This window comes from Mobula birostris, unplaced genomic scaffold (assembly GCF_030028105.1).
Source record: "Mobula birostris isolate sMobBir1 unplaced genomic scaffold, sMobBir1.hap1 scaffold_912, whole genome shotgun sequence".
Lineage (NCBI taxonomy): Eukaryota > Metazoa > Chordata > Chondrichthyes > Myliobatiformes > Myliobatidae > Mobula > Mobula birostris.
The window spans coordinates 111,936-135,026 of NW_027278629.1; the positions used below are offsets into that span (position 1 = coordinate 111,936).

General features: G+C 51.6%; 1 protein-coding gene across 2 annotated transcripts; it reads left to right on the forward strand.

The window, feature by feature from the left end:
* The first annotated feature begins 513 nt into the window (after positions 1-513).
* On the forward strand, positions 514-20,916 carry dcaf11 (ddb1 and cul4 associated factor 11). Of its 2 annotated transcripts, XM_072250991.1 has the most exons (10): positions 514-643; positions 1,092-1,238; positions 1,499-1,553; positions 5,762-5,830; positions 6,271-6,328; positions 6,493-6,678; positions 8,359-8,512; positions 9,348-9,500; positions 9,858-9,964; positions 20,269-20,916. In XM_072250991.1, exons 1-10 carry the CDS (start codon positions 559-561, stop codon positions 20,389-20,391), a joined length of 1,137 nt encoding a protein of 378 aa, XP_072107092.1. In that variant the 5' UTR covers positions 514-558; the 3' UTR covers positions 20,392-20,916. The 2 variants fall into 2 exon arrangements, with proteins under 2 accessions (XP_072107092.1, XP_072107093.1); XM_072250992.1 differs by lacking the exon at positions 5,762-5,830.
* The last annotated feature ends 2,175 nt before the right edge of the window (positions 20,917-23,091 follow it).

Genomic DNA, 23,091 nt, shown 5'->3' on the forward strand with positions numbered 1-23,091 from the left:
GGATGAGGAAGTGGAAGGGTGGGTTAGTAGGTCTGCAGGTGACACGAAGGTTGGTGTCGTTGTGGATAGTGTCGGAGATTGTAAGTTACAACAGGACGTTGACGCGATGTAGAGCTGGGCTGACAAGTGGCAGCTGGAGTTCAGCCTGCACTATACTCCAGAAAAAACCTCCTTATAACTCCTGCTCTCCAACCCAGGCAGCATCCTGGGGAACCTCCTCACAGCCTCCACATCCTTCCTGTCATCGGTTGACCAGAATCGCGTGGAGACACGCACACACAGGCGTATAGAATAGTTGGGGTAACCTGGTCGGCAGGTTGATGAGGACAGTCAGAGAGAGAGAGGGGGGGATCAGGGAGGAGATTACGAAGCTGCAGGAGTGTGGAAGGTCACTGAGCAGGGGAAGAGTTAACCTGGGCCGAGGCCCTTGGGGTTTCCGCCATGGTAGGCGGTGTTGACCCTGGGTTGGGTGAGGGAAGGGCGGTTTGTGGGACAACTCTGTTCGGCCATGTCTAACTTCCCCACTCACCTCCCCCGGCTAGCTTCCTGCCCAACCACATGTCTCCCGTTGACTCGTTCCAGCAGAAGGCTTTCTGTGGCATCTTCTCCTCCGACGGCAACATCTTCATGTCGGCCTGTCAGGGTGAGCGAGTTGGGGGGGGGGATATGATTGGAGGGATGGGGAGGGGGATATAATGGGCGGGAGGGTGAGAGCGGGATGAGCAGAGAGGAGTGGGGATAGGTCAGGGTGCAGGGGACTGGGCAAAGAAAAGGGAACACGTAGAGAGGGGGAGGAAGGAGGGACAGGGTCAGAGAGTGGGAGACGGTGCAGAGAGCAAGGAGGGACGGGCAGGTGGATGGAGAGCAGAGGGGCTGCAGTGTCAGAGGGAGGGGGAGTTGGGATGTGGGCTGTGAGATGCGGATGGGTAGGGCGAGAGGGAGAGGAGGGAGGGGGTGAGGGGTCGGGATGTGGGACGGGAGGTAGTATGAAGTGAGGGGACGGCGGACGGGAGGAGGGAGAGACAGACGAGAAGGTATTGAGGATTTACCTGCACTGACATGCCCCTCCCTCTCATTCCCCCTGCCCCCAGACCAGAACATTCGCCTGTACCGGGCCAGGGGAGGGGTCCTGAGGAAGTTCAAGACCATACGTGCCCGGGACGTGGGCTGGAGTATTCTCGACGTGGTCTTCACCCCGGACGGGGGCAACCTGCTCTATTCCAGCTGGTCAGACTACAGTGAGTCACCCTTAAACCTGACCCCAACTCCTCCTCTCCTATACCCTCTCTCACCCCTCCCCCCACTCCTCTCTCCTCTCTACCCCCCACCCCATCTCTCCTCTCTTCCCTCTCTCCCCCACCTTACCCCTCCTCTGCCTGTCCCATCCCTCTCCCAGTCTCTCTCTCACCCGCCCGTGCCCCGTCTCTCCTTACCCTCCTCTCCCAGTCTCTCTCTCACCCGCCGCGCCCGTCTCTAACGGCTGCCTCTCTGTCTGTAGTACACCTGTGCAGCATCGACAGTGAGAGTGAACTTCACACCGCCCTGGATCTGAAGTAAGTTCCCCCCTCACCCTCTCCCCACATCCCCCCCAGGAGACCTGTCCCCATCCCTCCCTCTGGGATATCATCCTGTTCCCGAGAGTGAACCGGTGCTGGTTGGGGGTGGAGGGGTGGCGGGAACGAGGACAGAGACGGGATTCCCGTGGGTGAGGGGGGGGAAACAAGGATAGTGACGGGATTCCCATGGAGGGGGGAGACGAGGACAGTGATGGGATTCCCGTGGGTGGGGGGGGGAGGGGAGTGACGGGATTCCCGTGGGTGGGGGGGGAGAAACGAGGACAGGGACGGGATTCCCGTGGGTGGGGGGGGAGGGAAGTGACGGGATTCCCTTGGTTGGGGAACGAGGACAGTGACGGGATTCTGTGGGTGGGGGGATGAGGGGAGTGACGGGATTCCCGTGGGTGGGGGGGACGAGGGGAGTGACGGGATTCCCGTGGAGGGGGGAGACGAGGACAGTGATGGGATTCCCGTGGGTGGGGGGGGGGGGAGTGACGGGATTCCCGTGGGGGGGGGGAACGAGGACAGTGACGGGATTCCCGTGGGTGGGGGGGGAGGGAAGTGACGGGATTCCCTTGGTTGGGGAACGAGGACAGTGACGGGATTCCCGTGGGTGGGGGGATGAGGGGAGTGACGGGATTCCCGTGGGTGGGGGGATGAGGACAGTGACGGGATTCCTGTGGGTGGGGGGACGAAGGGAGTGACAGGATTCCCGTGGGTGGGGGCGACGAGGGGAGTGACGGGATTCCGTGGTGTGGGGAGACGAGGACAGTGACGGGATTCCCGTGGGTGGGGGGGTGACGAGGACAGTGACGGGATTCCCGTGGGTGGGGGGAACGAGGACAGTGATGGGATTCCCGTGGGTGGGGGGGGGGAGGGAAGTGATGGATTCCCTTGGTTGGGGAACGAGGACAGTGATGGGATTCCCGTGGGTGGGGGGACGAGGGGAGTGACGGGATTCCCATGGGTGGGGGGACGAGGGGAGTGATGGGATTCCCGTGGGTGGGGAGGGAGGGGAGTGACGGGATTCCCGTGGGTGGGGAGACGAGGACAGTGACGGGATTCCTGTGGGTGGGGGGAACGAGGACAGTGACGGGATTCCTATGGGTAGCGGGGGGAACAAGGGGAGTGACGGGATTCCCGTGGGTGGGGGAAACGAGGACAGTGACGGGATTCCTGTGGGTGGGGTGGGGATGAGGAGTGACGGGATTCCCGTGGGTGGGGGAACGAGGACAGTGACGGGATTCCCGTGGGTGGGGGGGGGCGAGGGGAGTGACTGGATTCCCGTGGGTTGGGGGGGGGGGAACAAGGAGAGTGACGGGATTCCCGCGGGTGAGGGGGGGGGAACGAGGACAGTGACGGGATTCCTGTGGGTGGGGTGGGGATGAGGAGTGACGGGATTCCCGTGGGTGGGGGAACGAGGACAGTGATGGGATTGCCGTGGGAGGGGGGAAGGGCGAGGGGAGTGACGGGATTCCCGTGGGTGGGGGGGGACAGGGGAGTGACGGGATTCCTGTGGGTGGGGGGGGGACAAGGGGAGTGACGGGATTCCCGTGGGTGGGGGGGGACAAGGGGAGTGACGGGATACCCGTGGGTGGGGAGGGGAGGTGAGTGACGGGATTCCCATGGGTGGGGGTGACGAGGACAGTGATGGGATTCCTGTGGGTGGGGTGGGGACGAGGGGAGTGATGGGTTTCCCGTGGGTGGGGGAACAAGGACAGTGATAGGATTCCCGTGGGTGGGGGGGACAAGGGGAGTGACGGGATTCCCGTGGGTGGGGGGACGAGGGAAGTGACGGGATTCCCGTGGGTGATGGGGGTACGAGGGGAGTGACGGGATTCCCATGGGTGGGTGAACGAGGACAGTGACGGGATTCTGTGGGTCGGGGAGGAGGATGAGGACAGTGACAGGATTCCCGTGGGTGGGTGGACGAGGGGAGTGACGGGATTCCCATGGGTGAGGGGGGTACGAGGGGAGTGACGGGGATTCCCGTGGGTGGGTGAACGAGGACAGTGACGGGATTCTGTGGGTGGGGGGGGAGGACGAGGACAGTGACGGGAATCCCGTGGGTGGGTGGACGAGGGGAGTGACGGGATTCCCGTGGGTGGCGGGGGGAGGACGAGGGAAGTGACGGGATTCCCGTGGGGTGGGGGGGTAGACGAGAACAGTGACGGGATTCCCATGGGTGGAGGTTGGGGGAAAGGCACCGAGGTCCAGCGAGTCTTTCGGAAGACGGGCCCCCTGTACCTGAAACTTCGACTGCTCTCTTCCCACCGCGGCCGCTGCCTGCCCCCTCGGGTCTCCCTCCAGTGGTCTGCTGGAGGAAGCTCAGCAGACTGATTACCGGGGAGCAGGTTTATTCCCTCTGACATGCCGTGGAATCAGCAGCAGTACGGCGCACGGCATGAAAAACACTGTGAATTGTAGTCAGCGATAAGTGATTAATCAGATAAATAAATATTGTCAAAGAGCAGTGGTGAGCTTGTGTATGTGGACCGGTCAGAAATCTGACCGGAGTCATTGAGTGTGTGCCTTCAGGCTCCTGTACCACCTCCTCCCCGGTCCCGGTGGTAGGAATCAGAGGAGGGAATGTCTGGAGGAGAAGGCCCTCAGTGGTGGATGCTGCCTCCTTGTAGATGCCCTCGGTGGTGGGAGGGTTGAGCCCGTGATGGAGCAGGCTGAGAAACCCCCCACCCCCCACTACCTCTTGCGATCCTCTGCATTGGAGCGTCCACACCAGACAGAACAAGTCTCTCAATGGTGGCCGATTAGGAAAAGGGGAGGTGCAACGAGACCTGGGTGTCATTGTACACCAGTCATTGAAAGTGGGCATGCAGGTACAGCAGGCGGTGAAAAAGGCAAATGGTATGCTGGCATTCATAGCAAGAGGATTCGAGTACAGGAGCAGGGAGGTGCCACTGAAGTTGTGCAGGGCCTTGGTGAGACCACACCTGGAGTATTGTCCCCTAATCTGAGGAAGACATCCTTGCCATAGAGGGAGCACAAAGAAGGTTCACCAGATTGATTCCTGGGATGGCAGGACTTTCATATGGTGAAAGGCTGGATCGACTAGGCTTATACTCTCTGGAATTTAGAAGATTGAGGGGGGATCTTATTGAAACATAAAATTCTAAAGGGATTGGACAGGCTAGATGCAGGAAGATTGTTCCCCATGTTGGGGAATTGCGGAACGAGGGGTCACAGTTTGAGGATAAAGGGGAAGCCTTTTAGGACCGAGATGAGGAAAAGCTTCTTCACACAGAGAGTGGTGAATCTGTGGAATTCTCTGCCACAGGAAACAGTTGAGGCCAGTTCATTGGCTATATTTAAGAGGGAGTTAGATATGGCCCTTGTGGCTACGGGGGTCAGGGGGTATGGAGGGAAGGCTGGGGCGGGGTTCTGAGTTGGATGATCAGCCATGATCATACTGAATGGCGGTGCAGGCTTGAATGGCCTACTCCTGCACCTATTTTCTATGTTTCTAAGTCAGAACGTGCCCCACTGTACACCTGTAGAAACTTACTCAACTCCTAACGATATCCCACCAAGGTGCTGGGAAGTTCCCACCAGCAGGGGAGACGCAAACAGGGAAACACATCGACAAGGCACATGACCAGGGATTTAATGCCGAGGAGAGTGAGGATTTCTCGTGGCGATGGGTCTTTGGCCTTGTCCTCTGCCCCCTCCGGAGCGTGGGGAGTCGGAGACGTCGAGGGAAGGAGGGAGGCGGATAAGTGATTGGCGAGGGAGGAACTGAGGGATCTGGAGACCCGGGGCAGGTGTAGATCTGCTGCGGCCACGCTGAGCGGAGGGGTAGGCTTGGGAAAGGGGCTGAACGACCTGCTGCTGCCTGCCCGCGATCCGAAGGTGGGGGAGGGAGCCAACAGGGGTTTGATGTCCAGTGTGGCCTCAGGTTGGGAGGGAGAGCCAGGGTGGAACGGGACAGAGGGCAGGATGCAACTGGCCAAGTAGCCTCAGCAGGCAAAGGAGGGGTGGGGAGGGTGACGGGGAAAGTGTCGGGGAGTGGGGGGTTCAGAGGGGTGGGCACACACAGGGCAGGGAGCAATGGAAAACTGGGATATGTGGGCCAGCAGGGAGAGACGGGCGGAGGGACTTCGCCCCCTTCTGCCAGGAATGTGACTGTGGTGCCGTCCCATTGACTGACTCTCCCCTCCCTCTCCCTTCTCTCCCTTCTCCCCCTCCAGCCCGGACGAGCGGAGGTTCTGTGTGTTCTCACTGACCGTGTCCTCGGACGGACGGGAGGTACTGGGCGGGTAGGTAGCAGCGGGGTTGCAAGGCGCGTGGTGGGGGAGGGTAGTGGGGGGGCTGGGAGGGGAGGATGGGTAGAGATTAAGGGGTACGGGGGGGGAGACGGAGAGAAGGTGCCAGTGGGGGGTGGGTATGATTCCCGGAGCCAGGAGTTGATGGATTGGCGAGGGTTGGCTTCTGACTGCACCGTCCTTCGTCAGGAGTGGGCATCTCTACAGGGGTGGGGGTTGTGAAGGGTGGCTCGCCCCACACTGACAGCACTGTCATCGCACTCTGCGCATGGGGAGGGAGGGGTTGGAGTGGAGGGGATGTGTTCGTGGGTGGGAAGGGAGCCCAGGAGGACCTTCACAGTCCCATGGATTGCCCATTGGCCTGAGCTGCCCCCTCACTCCCCCCTCCCTCTCATGCCCCTCCCCACTCACCTCTCTTTCTCACCCCCTCCCAGAGCGAATGACGGCTGCCTGTACGTGTACGACCTGGAACACAACAAACGGACATTGAAGGTACCGTCCCCTACGTCCCTTCTCCAATAATTACCCCACTGTCTCCCCCTACCCCACCGCCTCTGAGACCCCCACTCCCCCCTCCTGTGCAACGCGACCCTCCCCTGTGCCTCTCTCCCCATCTCCCTGACGCCAACCCCTCTGTCTCTATCCACCCGGCTCAGATCGACTCCCATGAGGATGACGTGAACGCGGTCTCCTTCGCGGACCTGGGCTCCCAGATCCTGTTCTCGGGGGGCGACGACGCCCTGTGCAAGGTGTGGGACCGGCGGACGCTGCGGGAGGACTACCCCCAGCCCGTGGGGGTGCTGGCGGGCCACCGCGACGGGATCACCTTCATCGACAGCAAGGTGCACCGACAGGCATCGCGCAACGATCGGGGACAGCCGCAGTCGCACAGCAGGGAAACAGGCATTCCCTGCTGACCGCACTGCCCAGTGAGCTCATTCACCCCCCCCACCCCCCCAGCCCTGTTTGGCCCACAGCCCTCTAAACCTCCGCTGTCTGTCCACTTGTCTAAATCAGCTTTAAATGTTGCTCACGTGCTTGCCTCAGCCACTATTTCTGGCAGCTCATCCCAAATATGCACCACCCTCTGCCTGAAGAAGCTGCCTCTGGCATCTTTTTTTTAAACCTCTCACCTCTTGTCCTCCCGGGGGAAAATCCCCTCGGTCACCCACCCGCCCTTCTGTCAGGTCACCCCTTAATCACCAGTGTTCCAAGGAATACAGCCCGAAGCTACACAACCTTCTAGCTCAGGCCCCCAGGTCCAGGCAACGTTTTGAGAAAGCTATTAATAACATCTAATCCCTTCTGCCAGTGCGTGATTCACGTCCCTCCATTCCCTGCTCGTTCATGTCTCTGTCTAACACATCTGCCTCCACCAGCAGCCCTACAGCACATTCTACGTCCCCGCCACCCACTCTCTCCGTGATAAACTTGCCCCCTCTCGCTCTAAATACACGCCCTCTAGTATTAGACATTTCCACCCTGGGGGGAAAGATTCCAGCTGTCCATCTGTGCCTCTGAAAATCTCAAAAACCTGTCCGCTGCTCCAGAGAACCCAGGTTTGTCCAGCCTCTCCTTGTAGCTCCTGCCCTCTAATCCACCTCTTCCCCACCCTCTCCGAAGCCCCCACACCCTTCCTGCGATGGGCGATCGGAGCTGCCTGCAATGCTCCCGATGTGGCCAAATTAGAGTTTTGTAAAGCGTATCGCTCCGTGCAGCCAGTGTCAAGAACTCATAGTCATAGTCATACTTTATTGATCCCGGGGGAAATTGGTTTTTGTTACAGTTGCACCATAAATAATAAATAGTAATAGAACCATAAATAGTTAAATAGTAATATGTAAATTATGCCAGGAAATAAGTCCAGGACCAGCCTATTAGCTCAGGGTGTCTGACCCTCCAAGGGAGGAGTTGTAAAGTTTGATGGCCACAGGTAGGAATGACTTCCTATGACTCTGGACGGAGCCCAAGATCCTTCTGTACATCAATATTGTGAAGAGTCCCCTGACATTTGATTTTCCAAAGTTCTGGCAGGTTAAACTGTCCCTACCACTTCTCACCCTATCCCGCTGTATCCTGCACCAATCCTCGTGTCATCTGCGAACTTGCCCTCCCATCTGTGATCTTACTAACCCACAAATTCGTCCAGGACATCACAAAGAACCAAATTTCTTTCACCTCCTCTTCCCTAGGTCAGAGCACCGTGGGAGGGGCGCATGAGGAGGGAGGAGATGAGGGGAGGGGCGGGTGGGGCAGAGGTGCAGGAGGGAGCGCTGTGGGAGGTACAGAGAGAAGGAAGGGGGAGGGGAATTGAGAAGGGTGGGGCATGGAGCAGAGAGAGGAAGCACAGTGAGAAGGGTCTGGAGGCAGGATGGGAGGGTGGAGAGGTGGGGAGCACTCTGGGAGGGGCAGTGAGGAGAACTGGAAGGCAGGAGGGACAGAGAGGAGTGTGGGAGGGGCTGAGAGGAGGGAGGGTGTGCTGAGGGAGCCCTGTGCATTGACTCCCTTCCTTCTGTTGCCAGGGTGACGCCCGCTTCCTGGTCTCTAACTCCAAGGACCAGACCATCAAGCTGTGGGACGTCCGTCGGTTCTCCCCGAAAGAGGGCCTCGATGCCTCGCGACAGGCCGTCACCCAACAGAACTGGGACTACCGGTGGCAGCAGGTGCCCAAGAGAGGTGAGGTGGGGTTGGGTTGGCTGGAGGGCAGAGGGCAGGGCTACTGTCCACCCCCAACCCCCAGCAGCTGGAGAAACATCTATCTGGCCCCTGCACTGGGAAAATCCTGCAACACCACCACAGTGCGGTGAAGCCCTCCAGCCACTAGGGGCACTGCTGTGGATGGCCGGCCTCCCCTGGCAGCCTATGGCCGAGCCCGGGAGCCTTCCCCCGTCCCTGCCTGGCTGGTGGGGAGAACGGCCCCCTCCCTACAACAGCCTGGTGCCGGAGTCTCACACAGCAGGACGGGGCCTGAGTTATCCAGTTCCAGCAGTAGGAGTAGGCAGTGAGGGAGAGAGGAACGTAGGAGAAGAGGGAATGAAAGGGACAGGGAGACAGAGCATGTGAGAGAGGAGAGGGTGAAGGGGAGAGTAGGGGGTATTTATGGGAGGGGTGTGGGCAAGGGAGAAGGGGGAAAGAGGTGGAAGGTAGAGGTGGTTGGTTTGTAGGGGGAGTTGGAAGAAAGTAAGGGGAAGAGGGGAGGAGATGATGGGGAGATGGGGAGGGTAGGAGGGCGAGATGGAAGGGCGGGTGGCAGTAGAGAGGAGTGGGAGTGAAAGTGGTAGAGGTAGGAGACGGAGATGAGGGGAAACAAGGAGAAGGAGCGAGGGGTGGGGGGAAGATAGGGTGGGAAGGGGAGAGGGAAATAGAGGGAAGGGATGGGCGTGTGTAGGGAAGAGGGGTGGGAGTTTGGGGAGAGGAAAAGGGAGGAGAGGGAGATCTCTCCCCACAGTGGGTTGGGGGTGTGGCTGGTGGTCTGACAGGAGTGTCGACTCTCTCCCCCCTCCCTCCACAGCCTTCAAGAAGCACCGCCTGCCCGGAGACACCTCGCTGATGACGTACAGGGGCCACGGCGTCTTGCACACCCTGATCCGCTGTCGTTTCTCACCTGCCTTCACCACCGGCCAGCGGTTCATCTACAGTGGCTGTTCGACCGGCAGCGTTGTCAGTGAGTGTCATCACCCCCACCCAGCCGTCAGCAAAATGGGACACAGAGAGGGAGGGACCTCCCAACCCCACCCCCCCTCTCAGAGCGAGCTGGGACGGAGGGACGGGGGAGGGGTTGTCCTCTCCCCGCTACCCCGAGTGGGCTGGGGCAGGCTGAGGGTAAGTGGGGTCCCCTGACTGAGATGTTGCGGGGATGGGTACCAGGTTGTACCCGGGGGCTATCATTGACTCCCCTTTGCCTGAGGGGTCCCAGACTGGGTTGGAGGAGTTGGGTGTGTGTAGGGGTGGGGAGGAGGTGATCTAGGATGGGTCCCCAGCCTGGCTGCCTCTCTCTCTCTCTTTCTCCTTCTCCCACCAGTTTACGACGTCCTAACGGGAAAGATCGTGAGCAAACTGTCAGAACACCGGGCCTGTGTCCGTGACGTCAGCTGGCACCCATTCGAGGAGAGGATCATCAGCACCTCGGTGAGGGGACACGGAGGGAGGAAGGGTGGGAGTGAGGGTGATGGAGGACAGAACAATCCAGCATTGGGACAGATCCTTTGGTGGACAACACTGCTGATTTAAACTTGGTCCCTTCTACCTGCACAGCCCCTCCATGTTTGGAGTATTCTCTAGTCATATCTAATCCCTCTGTCCCTCCATGTCTGTGTGCCTAAAAGCCTCTAACATAACAGCCTCCCCCGCCACCCCAAGCAGCACATTCCAGGCACCCAGCACTCTGTGTTAAAAAAAAAAAAGCTCGCCTGAACATCTCCTTTGAATGTACCCCCTTTACCCCCTTTCACCTGAAATACATGTCCTCTGGTGTTGACATTTACAAAGTAACACATACAAAATGCTGAAGGAACTCAGCAGGTCAGGCAGCGTTTGTGGAAAAGAGTACAGTCAATGTTTTGGGCTGAAGCCCTTCTTCAGGACTGGAAAGGAAGGGGGAAGAGGCCAGAATAGAAAGATGGGGGTAGGGAAAGGGGATAGGTGAAACCAGATGGGTGGTAAAGGTAAAGGGAAGGAAGAGAGAACTCGGGGGAGGTGATAGCAGGTGAGAAGAGGTAAGAAGCCAGAGTAGGGAGTAGGAGGAGGAGGGAGAATTCCTTTTCGCAGAAGGAGAAATGGATATCATGTCATCAGGTTGGAGGCCACCCAGACGGAATATAAGGTGTTGCTGCTCTACCTGAGGGTGGCCTCATCTCGCCACAAGAGGAGACCATGGACTGGCATGTCGGGATGGGAATTGGAATTAAAATGTTGGGCTACTGGGAAGTTCTGCCTTTGACAGACGGAGAGGAGATGCTCGACACACTGGTCCTCCAATTTACAACGGGCCTCACGAATGCAGAGGAGGCCACACCAGGAGCACCAGACACAATCGGTGACCCCAGCAGATTCACAGGTGAAGTGTTGCCTCACCTGGAAGGACTGTTTGGGGCCCTGAATGGAGGTGAGGGAGCAGATGAATGGGTGGGTGGAGCACTTCTGCCCCTTGCAGGGGTAAGTGCTGGGAGGGAGATTAGTGGGGAAGGATGAATGGAAAGCAGAGTGGGGGGGGAGGTAATGTACGTTTGGGATAGGATCCCTTTGGAGATGGTGGAAGTTGCAGAGGATGATGTGTTGGATGTGGAAGCTCATGGGGTGGTTGGTAATGACAAAAGGAACTCTTATCACTGATAAGGCAGCAGGAAGATGGGGTGAGTGTAGATGTTTGGGAAATGGAGGAGATGTGGGTGAGGGAAGCATCAATGGTGGAGAAAAGGAAACGCCATACTTTGAAGAAGGAGAACATCTCTGATATCCTGGAAAGGAAGCAGAGATGAAGGAACTGAGAAAGGGGAATTACTTCCTCTCCAGTCCTTTACCCACCTGGCTTCACCTATCACCTTCTAGCTTGTCTGGCATCTTCCCCCTTCCTCTCCAGTCCTGAAGAAAGGTCTCGCCTGAAAACATCGGCTGTTTATTCATTTCCATCGATGCTGCCTGACCTGCTGAGCTCTTCCAGCATTTTGTGCATGTTGCTCTGGATTTCCAGCATCTGCAGAGTCTCTTGTATGTAGACATCACCTGCCTGGCAAAAAAAAGGCTCTCAAAGCCTTTCATAATCTTATAAACCTCTACCAGGACTCCCTGCAGCCTCTGGTGCTCCTGAGAAAACAACCCATGTTTGTTCAACCTCTCCCTGTAGCTTGAACCCATCCTGGTGAACCTCTTCTGCACCGTCTTCAAAGTCTCCACACCCTTCCTGTATTGGGATAAACAGAACTGCACATGATACTCCCAAGTCTGGCCTGACCAAAGTCTTACAAAGCTGCAGCGTAACTTCCCAACTCTTGAACTCGGTGCCTCGGCTAATAAAGGATGCTTTGCCATCCTACCACTTGCGCAACCCCTTTCAGGGAGCCGTGGACTTGGACTCCAAGATCCCTGTGTACATCAACACGGTGAAGGGTCCTGCCGTTAACTGTGTGATGTCCCTTTACATTCAGAAACATAGGAAACCTGCAGCACAATACAGTCCCTTCAGCCCACAAAGCTGTGCAGAACATGTCCTTACCTTAGAAATTACCTAGGGCTACCCATAGCCCTCTATTTTTCTGAGCTCCATGTACCTGTCCAGGAGTCTCTTAAAAGACCCTATCGTACCTGCTTCCACCACCATCACCGGCAGCCCATTCCATGCACTCACCACTCTCTGCGTAAAAAGACTTACTCCTGACGTCTCCTCTGTACCTACTTCCAAGCATCTTAAAACTGTTCCCTCTCGTGTTAGCCATTTCAGCCCTGGGAAGAAAGCCTCTGACTATCCACACGATCAATGCCTCTCATCATCTTATACACCTCTATGAGGTCACCTCTCATCCTCCGTCACTCCAAGGAAAAAAGGCTGAGTTTACTCAACCTATTCTCATAAGGCATGCTCCCCAATCCAGGCAACATTCTTGTAAATCTCCTCTGCGCCCTTTCTATGGTTTCCACATCCTTCCTATAGTGAGGCGACCAGAATTGAGCACAGTACTCCAAGTGGGGCCTGACCAGGGTCCTATGTAGCTGTAACATTACCACTTGGCTACTAAATTCAATTCCATGCTTAATGAAGGCCAATGCACCATATGCCTTCTAAACCACAGAGTCAACCTGCGCAGCTGCTTTGAGCGTCCTATGGACTCGAACCCCAAGATCCCTCTGATCCTACACACTGCCAAGAGTCTTACCATTAATACTATATTCTGCCATCATATTTGACCTACCAAAATGAACCACCTCACACTTTTCTGGGTGGAACTCCATCTGCCACTTCTCAATCCAGTTTTGCATCTTATCAATGTCCTGCTGTAACCTCTGTCAGCCCTCCACACTATCCACAACACTTCCAATGTTTGTGTCATCAGCAAACTTAGTAACCCATCCCTCCATTCCTCATCCAGGTCATTTATAAAAATCACAAAGAGTAGGGGTCTCAGAACAGATCCCTGAGGCATACCACTGGTCACCGACCTCCATGCAGAATATGACCTGTCTACAACCACTCTTTGCCTTCTGTGGGCAAGCCAGTTCTGGATCCGCAAAGCAATGTCCCCTTGGATCCCATGCCTCCTTACTTTCTCAATAAACCTGGCATGGAGTACCTTATCAAATGCCTTGCTGAAACCCATATACACTACATCTACTGTTCTACCTCCATCAATGTGTTTAGTCACATCCTCAAAAAATTCAGTCAGGCTCATTAGACACGACCTGCCTTTGACAAAGCCATGCTAACTATTCCTAATCATTTTATGCCTCTCCAAATGTTTCTAAATCCAGCCTCTCAGGATCTTCTCCATCAACTTTCCAACCACTTAAGTAAGACTCACTGGTCTATAATATCCTGGGCTATCTCTACTCCCTTTCTTGAATAATGGAACAACATCCATAACCTTCCAATCCTCTGGAACTTCTCCCATCCCCATTGATGATGCAAATCTCTTCGCTCACCTCCTGCGGTAGCCTGGAGTATATCTCGTCCGGTCCCGGTGACTTATCCAACTTGATGCTTTCCAAAAGCTCCAGCACATACTCTTCCTTAATATCTACGTGCTCAAACTTTTCAGTCCATTGTAAGTCATCCTTTTCCGTAGTGAATACTGAAGCAAAGTACTTATTAAGTACCTCTGCTATCTCCTCCGGTTCTAGACACACTTTTCCACTGCCACACTTGATTGGTCTTATTCTCTCACGTCTTATCCTCTGCTCTTGACATACTTGTACAATGCCTTGGGGTTTTCCTTAATCCTGTCCGCCAAGGCTTTCTCATGGCCCTTTCTGGCTCTCCTAATTTCTTTCTTAAGCTCCTTCCTGCTAGCCTTATAATCTTCTAGATCTCTATCATTACCTTTCGTAAGCTCTTCTTTTCTTCTTGACTAGAATTACAACAGCCTTTGTACACCACGGTTCCTGTACCCTACCATCCTTTCCCTGTCTCATTGGAACGTACCTATGCAGAACTCCACACAAATATCCCCTGAACATTTGCCACATTTCTTCCATACATTTCCCTGAGAACATCTGTTCCCAATTTATGCTTCCAAGTTCCTACCTGATAGCCCCACATTTCCCCTTGCTCCAATTAAACACTTTCCTAACTTGTCTGTTCTTATCCCTCTCCAATCCTATGGTAAAGGAGGTAGAATTGTGATCACTATCTCCAAAATGCTCTCCCACTGAGAGATCTGATACCTGAGCAGTTTCATTTCCCAATACCAGATCAAGTACAGCCTCTCCTCTTGTAGGCTTATCTACATATTGTGTCAAGAAACCACCTTGAACATACCTAACAAACTCCACCCCACCTAAACCCCTCGCTCTAGGGACTTGCTAATTGATATTTGGGAAATTAAAATCTCCCACTACGACAACCCCATTATTATTATACCTTTCCAGAATCGACACTTCCAAAGTACGATACTTCACACTTGCCCGGGTTAAGCTGATCTACATCCCGCATGTAACATAAATATTTTGAAATTCGATCCTTACTCCTTCCCAATTCAACAGTGGGATGTTTCTGCAAACAAAGGAGGCACTGCACATATAACCATATAACAATTACAGCACGGAAACAGGCCATCTCGGCCCTTCTAGTCCGTGCCAAACTCTTACACTCACCTAGTCCCACCGACCTGCACTCAGCCCATAACCCTCCATTCCTTTCCTGTCCACATATCTATCCAGTTTAACTTTAAATGACAACATCGAACCTGCCTCAGCCACTTCTGCTGGAAGCTCGTTCCACACAGTTACCACTCTCTGAGTAAAGAAGTTCCCCCTCATGTTACCCCTAAACTTTTGCCCTTTAACTCTCAACTCATGTCCTCCTGCTTGAATCTTCCCCACTCTCAATGGAAAAAGCCTATTCACGTCAACTCTATCAATCCCCTTCATAATTTTAAACACCTCTATCAAGTCCCCCCTCAACTTTCTACACTCCGAAGGATAAAGACCTAACTTTTTCAACCTTTCTCTGTAACTCAGGAGATGAAACCCAGGCAACATTTTAGTAAACCTTCTCTGTACTTTCTCAATTTTATTGACATCTTTCCTATAATTCGGTGACCAGAACTGTACACAATACTCCAAATTTGGCCTAACAATGCCCTATATAATTTCAACATTACATCCCAACTCCGATACTCAATGCTTTGATTAATAAAGGCCAGCAAACCGAAAGCTTTCTTCACCACCCTATCCACATGAAATTCCCCCTTCAGGGAACTATGCACCATTATTCCGAGATCCCTCTGTTCTACAGCATTCTTCAATGCCCTACAATTTACCATGTATGTCCTGTTTTGATTAGTCCTACCAAAATGTAGCACCTCACATTTTTCAGCATTAAACTCCATCTGCCATCTTTCAGCCCACTCTTCTAACTGGCCTAAATCTCTCTGCAAGCTTTGAAAACCTACCTCATCCACAACGCCACCTATCTTAGTATAATCTGCATACTTACTAATCCAATTTACCACCCCATCATCCAGATCATTAATATATATGACAAACAACATTGGACCCAGTACAGATCCCTGAGGCACACCGCTACACACCGTCCTCCAATCTGACAAAGCTACTCACCACTACTCTCTGGCGTCTCCCATCTAGCCACTGCTGAATCCATTTTACTACTTCCATATTAATGCTTAACGATTGAACCTTCCTAACTAACCTTCCATGTGGAACCTTGTCAAAGGCCTTACTGAAGTCCATATAGACAACATCCACCGCTTTACCCTCGTCAACTTTCTTAGTAACCTCATCAAAAAATTCAATAAGATTTGTCAAATATGACCTTCCATGCACAAATCCATGTTGACTGTTCCTAATCAGACTCTGTCTATCCAGATAATTATATATACCATCTCTAAGAATACTTTCCATCAATTTACCCACCAATGACGTCAAACTCACAGGCCGATAATTGCCAGGTTTACTCTTAGAACCCTTTTTAAACAATGGAACCACAGGAGCAATACGCCAATCCTCCGGCACCATCCCCGTTTCTAATGACATTTGAAATAGCCCCTGCTATTTCTACACTAACTTCCCTCAAGGTCCTAGGGAATATCCTGTCCGGACCTGGAGACTTATCCACTTTTATATTCCTTAAAAGCGCCAGTACTTCCTCTTCTTTAATTGTCATACTTTCCATAACTTCCCTTCTTGTTTCCTTTACCTTACACAATTCAATTTCCTTCTCCTTAGTGAATGCCGAAGAAAATAAATTATTCAAAATCTCCCCCATCTCTTTTGGCTCTGCACATAGCTGTCCACTCTGGTTCTCCAAGGGTCCAATTTTATCCCTCACTATCCTTTTGCCACTAACATAACTGTAGAAACCCTTTGGATTTATTTTCACCTTACTTACTTGCCAAAGCAGCCTCGTATCTTCTTTTAGCCTTTCTAATTTATTTCTTAAGATTCTTTTCACATTCTTTATATTCCTCCAAGCTGCCTATATTTATTGAAGATCCCTCTCTTTTTCCGAACCAAGCTTCCAATATCCCCTGAAAACCATGGCTCTCTCAAACTTTTAACCTTTCCTTTCAACCTAATAGGAACGTAAAGATCCTGAACCCTCAAAATTTCACCTTTAAATGAGCTCCATTTCTCTATTACATCCTTCCCATAAAACAAGTTGTCCCAATCCACTCCTTCTAAATCCTTTCGCATCTCCTCAAAGTTAGCCTTTCTCCAATCAAAAATCTCAATCCTAGGTCCAGTCCTATCCTTCTCCATAATTACACTGAAACTAATGGTATTGTGATCACTGGACCCGAAGTGCTCCCCAACACATACCTCCGTCACCTGCCCTATCTCATTCCCTAACAGGAGATCCAACACTGCCCCTTCTCTAGTTGCTACCTCTATGTATTGCTGCAAAAAACTATCTTGCACACATTTGACAAACTCCAAACCATCCAGCCCTTTTACAGAATGGGCTTCCCAGTCTATGTGTGGAAAATTAAAATCTCCCACAATCACAATCTTGTGCCTACTACAAATATCTGCTATCTCCTTACAAATTTGCTCCTCCAGTTCTCGGTCCCCATTAGGTGGTCTATAATACACCCCTATAAGCATCACAACACCTTTCCTTTTCCTCAATTCCACCCAGATAGCCTCCCTAGACAAGTCCACTAATCTATCCTGCCAGAGCACCGCTGTTATATATTCTCTGACAAGCAATGCAACAACTCCCCCTCTTGCCCCTCCTATTCTATCACACCTGAAGCAACAAAATCCGGGAATATTTAGTTGCCAATCACACCCCTCCTGCAACCATGTTTCACTAATAGCTACAACATCATATTTCCAGGTATCAATCTATGCTCTAAGCTCATCCACCTATATTCAAATTTTAGAGACTGCTTTATTAGAATAATATAAAGAATAAAATACAGAAAGAAAATTAATGAATGAAGAATACAAGGCAAGGATATCAGGTTATAAAAGGCAGGGATTTCAGGTGCAGGAACCTTGGTTTTCGAGAGATATTGAGGTCCTAGTTTAGAGGAAGATGCATAGCAGGTATAGGCAGGAAGGAGCAAATAAGGTACTGGAGGAGTATTAAAAATGCAAGAGAACATTTAAGAAGGAAATTCTTCTTCTTCTTTTGCCTGTTTTAGGTAGCAGTGAAGCTTCTCCATCTCTGATGGTGTTCAGGGCATCCTTTATCATGTCAGAATCTCCTCGCAGTTCTCACTACTGTCAGTCATGCAAATCCCGGGTGCGGACTCAGGAATACTGTTGCACTCAGATGCAGAAGGATTCTTCACTGCTGTTTCCGTAACAGTTTGTTCGACCAGTCGGGGCCGTTAGCCCTGAGGTGAACCCCCAAACCTGGAGGACTGGTGGACCTCTCTTACTCTGGCCTCCACCCTTTGACCTGGGTGACCCTCCCAAGAGCCAAAGCATAAAGCCCGGACATAGCTGTCGGGGTCATTGAGGCACACAAGCCTCCAGCCTCTACGGGAAGGCTTTGGGCCTCTTGGTGGTAAGAAGGAAATTAAGAGGACTAAAAGAAGGCATGAGTTTGCTCTAGCAGGCAAGCTGAAGGAGAATCCTAAAGGATAGATCTTGCACAGTGAGTGGTAGGAAAACATAGAAAACTTACAGCACAATACAGGCCCTTCAGCCCACAATGCTGTGCCGAACATGTCCTTACTTTAGAAATTACCTCAGGTTACCCATAGCCCTCTATTTTTCTAAGCTCCATGTACCTATCCAGGAGTCTCTTAAAAGACTATAAGTTACTTTATACTTTATTGTCGCCAAACAATTGATACTAGAACATACAATCATCACAGCGATATTTGATTCTGTGCTTCCCGCTCCCTGGATTACAAATATTAAATGTTAAAAATAGTAAAAATTAGTAAATATTAAAAATTTAAATTGTAAATCATAAATAGAAAATAGAAAAATGGAAAGTAAGGTAGTGCAAAAAAACTGAGAGGCAGGTCCGGATATTTGGAGGGTACGGCCCAGATCCGGGTCAGGATCCGTTCAGCAGTCTTATCACAGTTGGAAAGAAGCTGTTCCCAAATCTGGCTGTACGAGTCTTCAAGCTCCTGAACCTTCTCCTGGAGGGAAGAGGGATGAAAAGTGTGTTGGCTGGGTGGGTCGTGTCCTTGATTATCCTGGCAGCACTGCTCCAACAGCGTGCGGTGTAAAGTGAGTCCACGGACGGGAGATTGTTTTGTGTGATGTGCTGCACCGTGTTCATGATCTTCTGCAGCTTCTTTTGGTCTTGGACAGGACAACTTCCATACCAGGTTGTGATGCACCCTAGAAGAATGCTTTCTACGGTGCATCTATAAAAATTAGTGAGGGTTTTAGGGGCCAGGCCAAATTTCTTTAGTTTTCTCAGGAAGTAAAGGCACTGGTGGGCCTTCTTTACAGTGAACTCTGCTTGGTTGGGCCATGTCAGGTCATTTGTGATATTGACCCCGAGGAACTTAAAGCTTTTGACCTGTGATACTATCCTTCTACTGAGGAGTGTGGTAGAACAGCGGGATCTGGGAGTACAGATACATAATTCCTTAAACATGGCATCAGAGGTAGATAAGGTCGTGAAGAAAGCTTTTGGCACATTGGCCTTCTAAATTAATGTTTTGAGTACAGGAGTTGGGATGTTATGTTGAAGTTGTACAAGGTGTTGCTGAGGCGTAATTTGGAGTATTATGTGCAGTGTTGGTCACCTATCGCTACAAGATTGTTTGTCTTTGCTGGTTTAGTAATAAAGGATCGAACTTTGGAACTTTGTTAGTGTATAAAGTGTACATTGAAAGTGTACAAAGAAAATTTACAATGATGTTGCCAGGATTTGGGGACCTGAGTTATAGGGAAAGATTGAATAGATTAGGGCTTTACACTCTAGCATGTAGGAAAACAAGAGATTTGATAGAGCTATATGAAATTATAAGGGGTTTAGATAAGGTAAAAGCAAGCAGCCTTTTTTTTTACTGAAGTTGGGTGAGACTAGAACTAGAGGTCATGGGTTAAGGGTGAAAGGTTTAAGGGGAACTTTTTCACTCAAGGTTGTGAGTGTGTGGAATGAACTGGCAGCAGAAGTGGATGTGGGTTTGATTTCAGCATTTAAGGGGAGTTTGGATAAGTACATGGGTGGGAGGGGCAGGAAGGGCTGGGGTCCGTCCCGGTGCAGACCAACAGGAGTAGACAGATTACTAGTTCAGCAGGGGCTAGAAACAGTGGTGTTCTATGACTCTGGGTAGCGAAAGACAGAAAAGAATACTTATCGACCAATCACTGAGCTGGATATACAGTGCCGGAGATTGATTGGTGGGTTGTTTTTCCTTTCTCTCGCTCGTCCCATGGTACGGTAACTGTGTGATGCGTTACCTACACAATCATTCACATTTCTCATCTACTGACAGCTCTCTACACTGTCCACAACTCCACCAATCTCCGTGTGAACTTACCATTTCACCCATCCCACCAGTCTGTCACAAAGAGCAGGGGCCCCAGTGCAGAACACCACTGGGTCACGGACCTCCCCCCATGAAAAGTTCTATCCACCGTTATGCTCTGCATCCGGCCGGAAAGCCAATTCTGGATCCAAGTGGCCAGCCCAACATGGATCGCAAGGTCTAGATCAGCCTACCAGCGAGGGTAAGGGTGGGGTGAAGGGGTGAAGGTGGTTGGGGAGAGTAGATGGTGGGGAACAGGGGTGTTATTCCATTGCTGACCCCATGTCTTCCTGTCTCCCCACCCCACAGTGGGATGGAGCGGTGTGTCAGTGGGACTACCAGCTCTCCGAGTACTTCGCCGATGATCTCCCAGATCAAGTGACCTCCCGATACACCCGCCGCAGGAACCTGGAGACCAGCAAGGAAACCTGATCAACACCTGCCCCCCCCCCACAACCCCTCCCCTGCGACACGCCCACCCCGACCCACAGATTGGGGGTGGGGTTGTGGAAAGAAGAAAGAAGAATCTTGGCTCTCCCGACTTGCTCCCCCTCACTCGCGGCCCAGCGGGAGTGAACGCACCCCTCCCCTCTCCGCTGGGTCCAGCTGCAGACCCAGGGAAGGGTTTTCACCCAGTCTCGGACTTCTAGACCCACCCCCCCACAGCTCTCTTGTGGGGTGGGGTATCTTTCCTGTGTCTCTGATCCCCAGGAATCGACTGCTGGTGGAGGGGGTTGGAGATGATCCCTCCTCCCCGTTCCGGACCCCATTTTGCACCGCGTACCAGACAGTATTCTGCCAGCATTCCCCGCCTGCTCCTTCCTCCCACCTCTCGTCCCTGCCTCCCTCACCTCTCCAACCCTCCTCAGTGAACGCCCACCCCACTCAGCGTGTTCCAGTCTATGCGCAGTTCGGCAGCCCAGACTCAGGGCAGTGTATTAAAGTTTTATACCTCTATGCATGTCTCAGTGTGTGGCTCTTTCTTACACCCCCACCCGTGCAAATCCCTCCTCCACCCCGTAGCAAAAACCAAGACCGCTGAGAGGCTAAGCCAGCAGATTGAGACTGTATGGCACACTTCTAAAATAACAAAGTTCCAAAGTTCAATCCTTTATTACTAAACCAGCAAAGATGAACGACCTTGTAGTGATAAAAAACTTAACAAAACTAAATATGGCTTTCAAATTTGAGTAGTAAAGAAGCTGAACTAAATTAGCAGTCAACAAAAAGAATCAACCCATAGTTTACCCCTCTCAACTAGACTAAACTAACTAACCCCAAGCACGAATATATTGCCATAAGAAATGCACAACAAAACACAATACTGAAAGAAAATAGAACATCTCAGCCCCTAATTATTACCCTGTAATAATTACAACTAGATACTTCTAAAATAGGAGACATGAAACCTTCAAGGACAAATATTTTAACATTTATACAAATGCCTCTTTCTTCTTTCAGTCAAGTTGTGCAACAGTCACCTGTGGCAGAGGTGATCAGCATTTACCCCAGTACAGAGTGATCTTTACCGTCAAAGTCATGAATCTCGAGCTGTGCCCCCTCAAACCTCTGCCTTCCGTAGAAGACAGATCTTGGTTACAGGCCTGTCCAGACAGCTGGTATTGGCCTTGATGCACACCTACCACACTTCTGTCTGAAAAGACTTGGAATGGCACTTCTCACGATGCATGATCTTTCAGGAATCAATGGATCCAGAGGAATGGAGAATTGCAAATGTCTCTCCACTCTTCAAGAAGGGAACGAGGCAGAAGAAAGGAAATTATAGGCCAGTTAGTCTGACCTCAGTGGTTGGGAAGATGTTGGAGACTATTGTTAAGGATGTGGTTTTGGGGTACTTCGAGGCAGGCACTTATTAAAATAGGCCATAGTAGGCATGGTTTCCTTGAGGGCAAATCATGCCTGACAAATCGGTTGGAATTCTTTGAAGGTCTAACAAGCACGATAGACAAAGGAGAATTGGTGGATATTGTGTACTTAGATTTTCAGAAGCGCTTTGACAAGATGCCACACATGAGGCTGCTTAACAAGGTAAGAGCCCATTGGTGTTACAGGAAAGACACTAGCATGGGTAAAGTGGCTGACTGGCAGGAGGCAAAGAGTAGGAACAAAGGGAGCCTCTTCTGTTTGGCTGCTGGTGACTGGTGTTCCACAGGTGTTGGAATTGCCTCTTTTTACGTTATATGTCAATCATTTGAATGATGAAATTGATGGCTTTGTGGACCATATGAAGATAGATGGATGGGCAGGTAGTGCTGAGGAAGTAGAGAGGTTACAGAGGGACTTAGATGAGGAGAATGGGCAAAAAAGTGGCAAATGGAATAGTGTCGGGAAGTGTATGATCATAAACGTTGATAAAATAAATAAAAGCAGAGTATTTTCTAAATGGAAAGAAAATTCAAAAATTTGAGGTCCAAAGGATCTTGGGAATCCTCACGCAGGATTCCCTAAAGGTTAATTGCAGGTTGAGTTGGTGGTGAGGAAGGCAAATGCAATGTTAGCATTCAGTTGGAGAGGACTAGAATATAAAAGCAAGGATGTAACGTTGAGGCTTTATAAAGCACTGGTGAGGCCTCACTTGGAGTATTGTGAGCAGTTTTGGGCCCTTCATCTAAGAAGAGATGTGCTGACATTGGAGAGGGTTCAAAGGAAGTTTGTGAAGATGATTTTGGGATTGAAATGCTTGTCATGTGAGAAGCGTTTGATGGCTCTGGGCCTGTGTTCACTGGAATTCTGAAAAATGAGGAGTGGCCTAATTGAAACCTGTTGAATGGTGAAACACCTCAGTAGAGTGGATGTGGTGAAGATGTTTTCACTGGTGTGAAACTCTCAGACCAGAGGACTCAGCCTCAGGATAGGTGTCCTTTTAGAACAGAGATGAGGAGGAATCTCTTTAACCAGAGAGTCGTGAATCTGTGGAATTCATCGCCACAGGTGGCTATGGAGGCCAAGTTGTTGGGTATATTTAGGAGGTTGATAGATTTTTGATCAGTCAGGACGTTGGGGCTGGGAAGGAAAATGGACCAGCCATGATGAAAAGGTGGAACAGACTCAATGGGCTAAATGGCCTAATTCTGCTCCTATACCTCATCTGATGGCCTTAGTTTTGAGGAG

Bases quoted from the DNA above. Each gene is read 5' to 3' on its own strand.
- dcaf11 (XM_072250991.1), top strand. From the start codon at position 559: ATGTCTCCCGTTGACTCGTTCCAGCAGAAGGCTTTCTGTGGCATCTTC. The intron at 5,831-6,270 runs GTAGGTAGCAGC...ACCCCCTCCCAG, and splicing joins GGACGGGAGGTACTGGGCGG to AGCGAATGACGGCTGCCTGT. The intron at 6,679-8,358 runs GTGCACCGACAG...TTCTGTTGCCAG, and splicing joins TCACCTTCATCGACAGCAAG to GGTGACGCCCGCTTCCTGGT.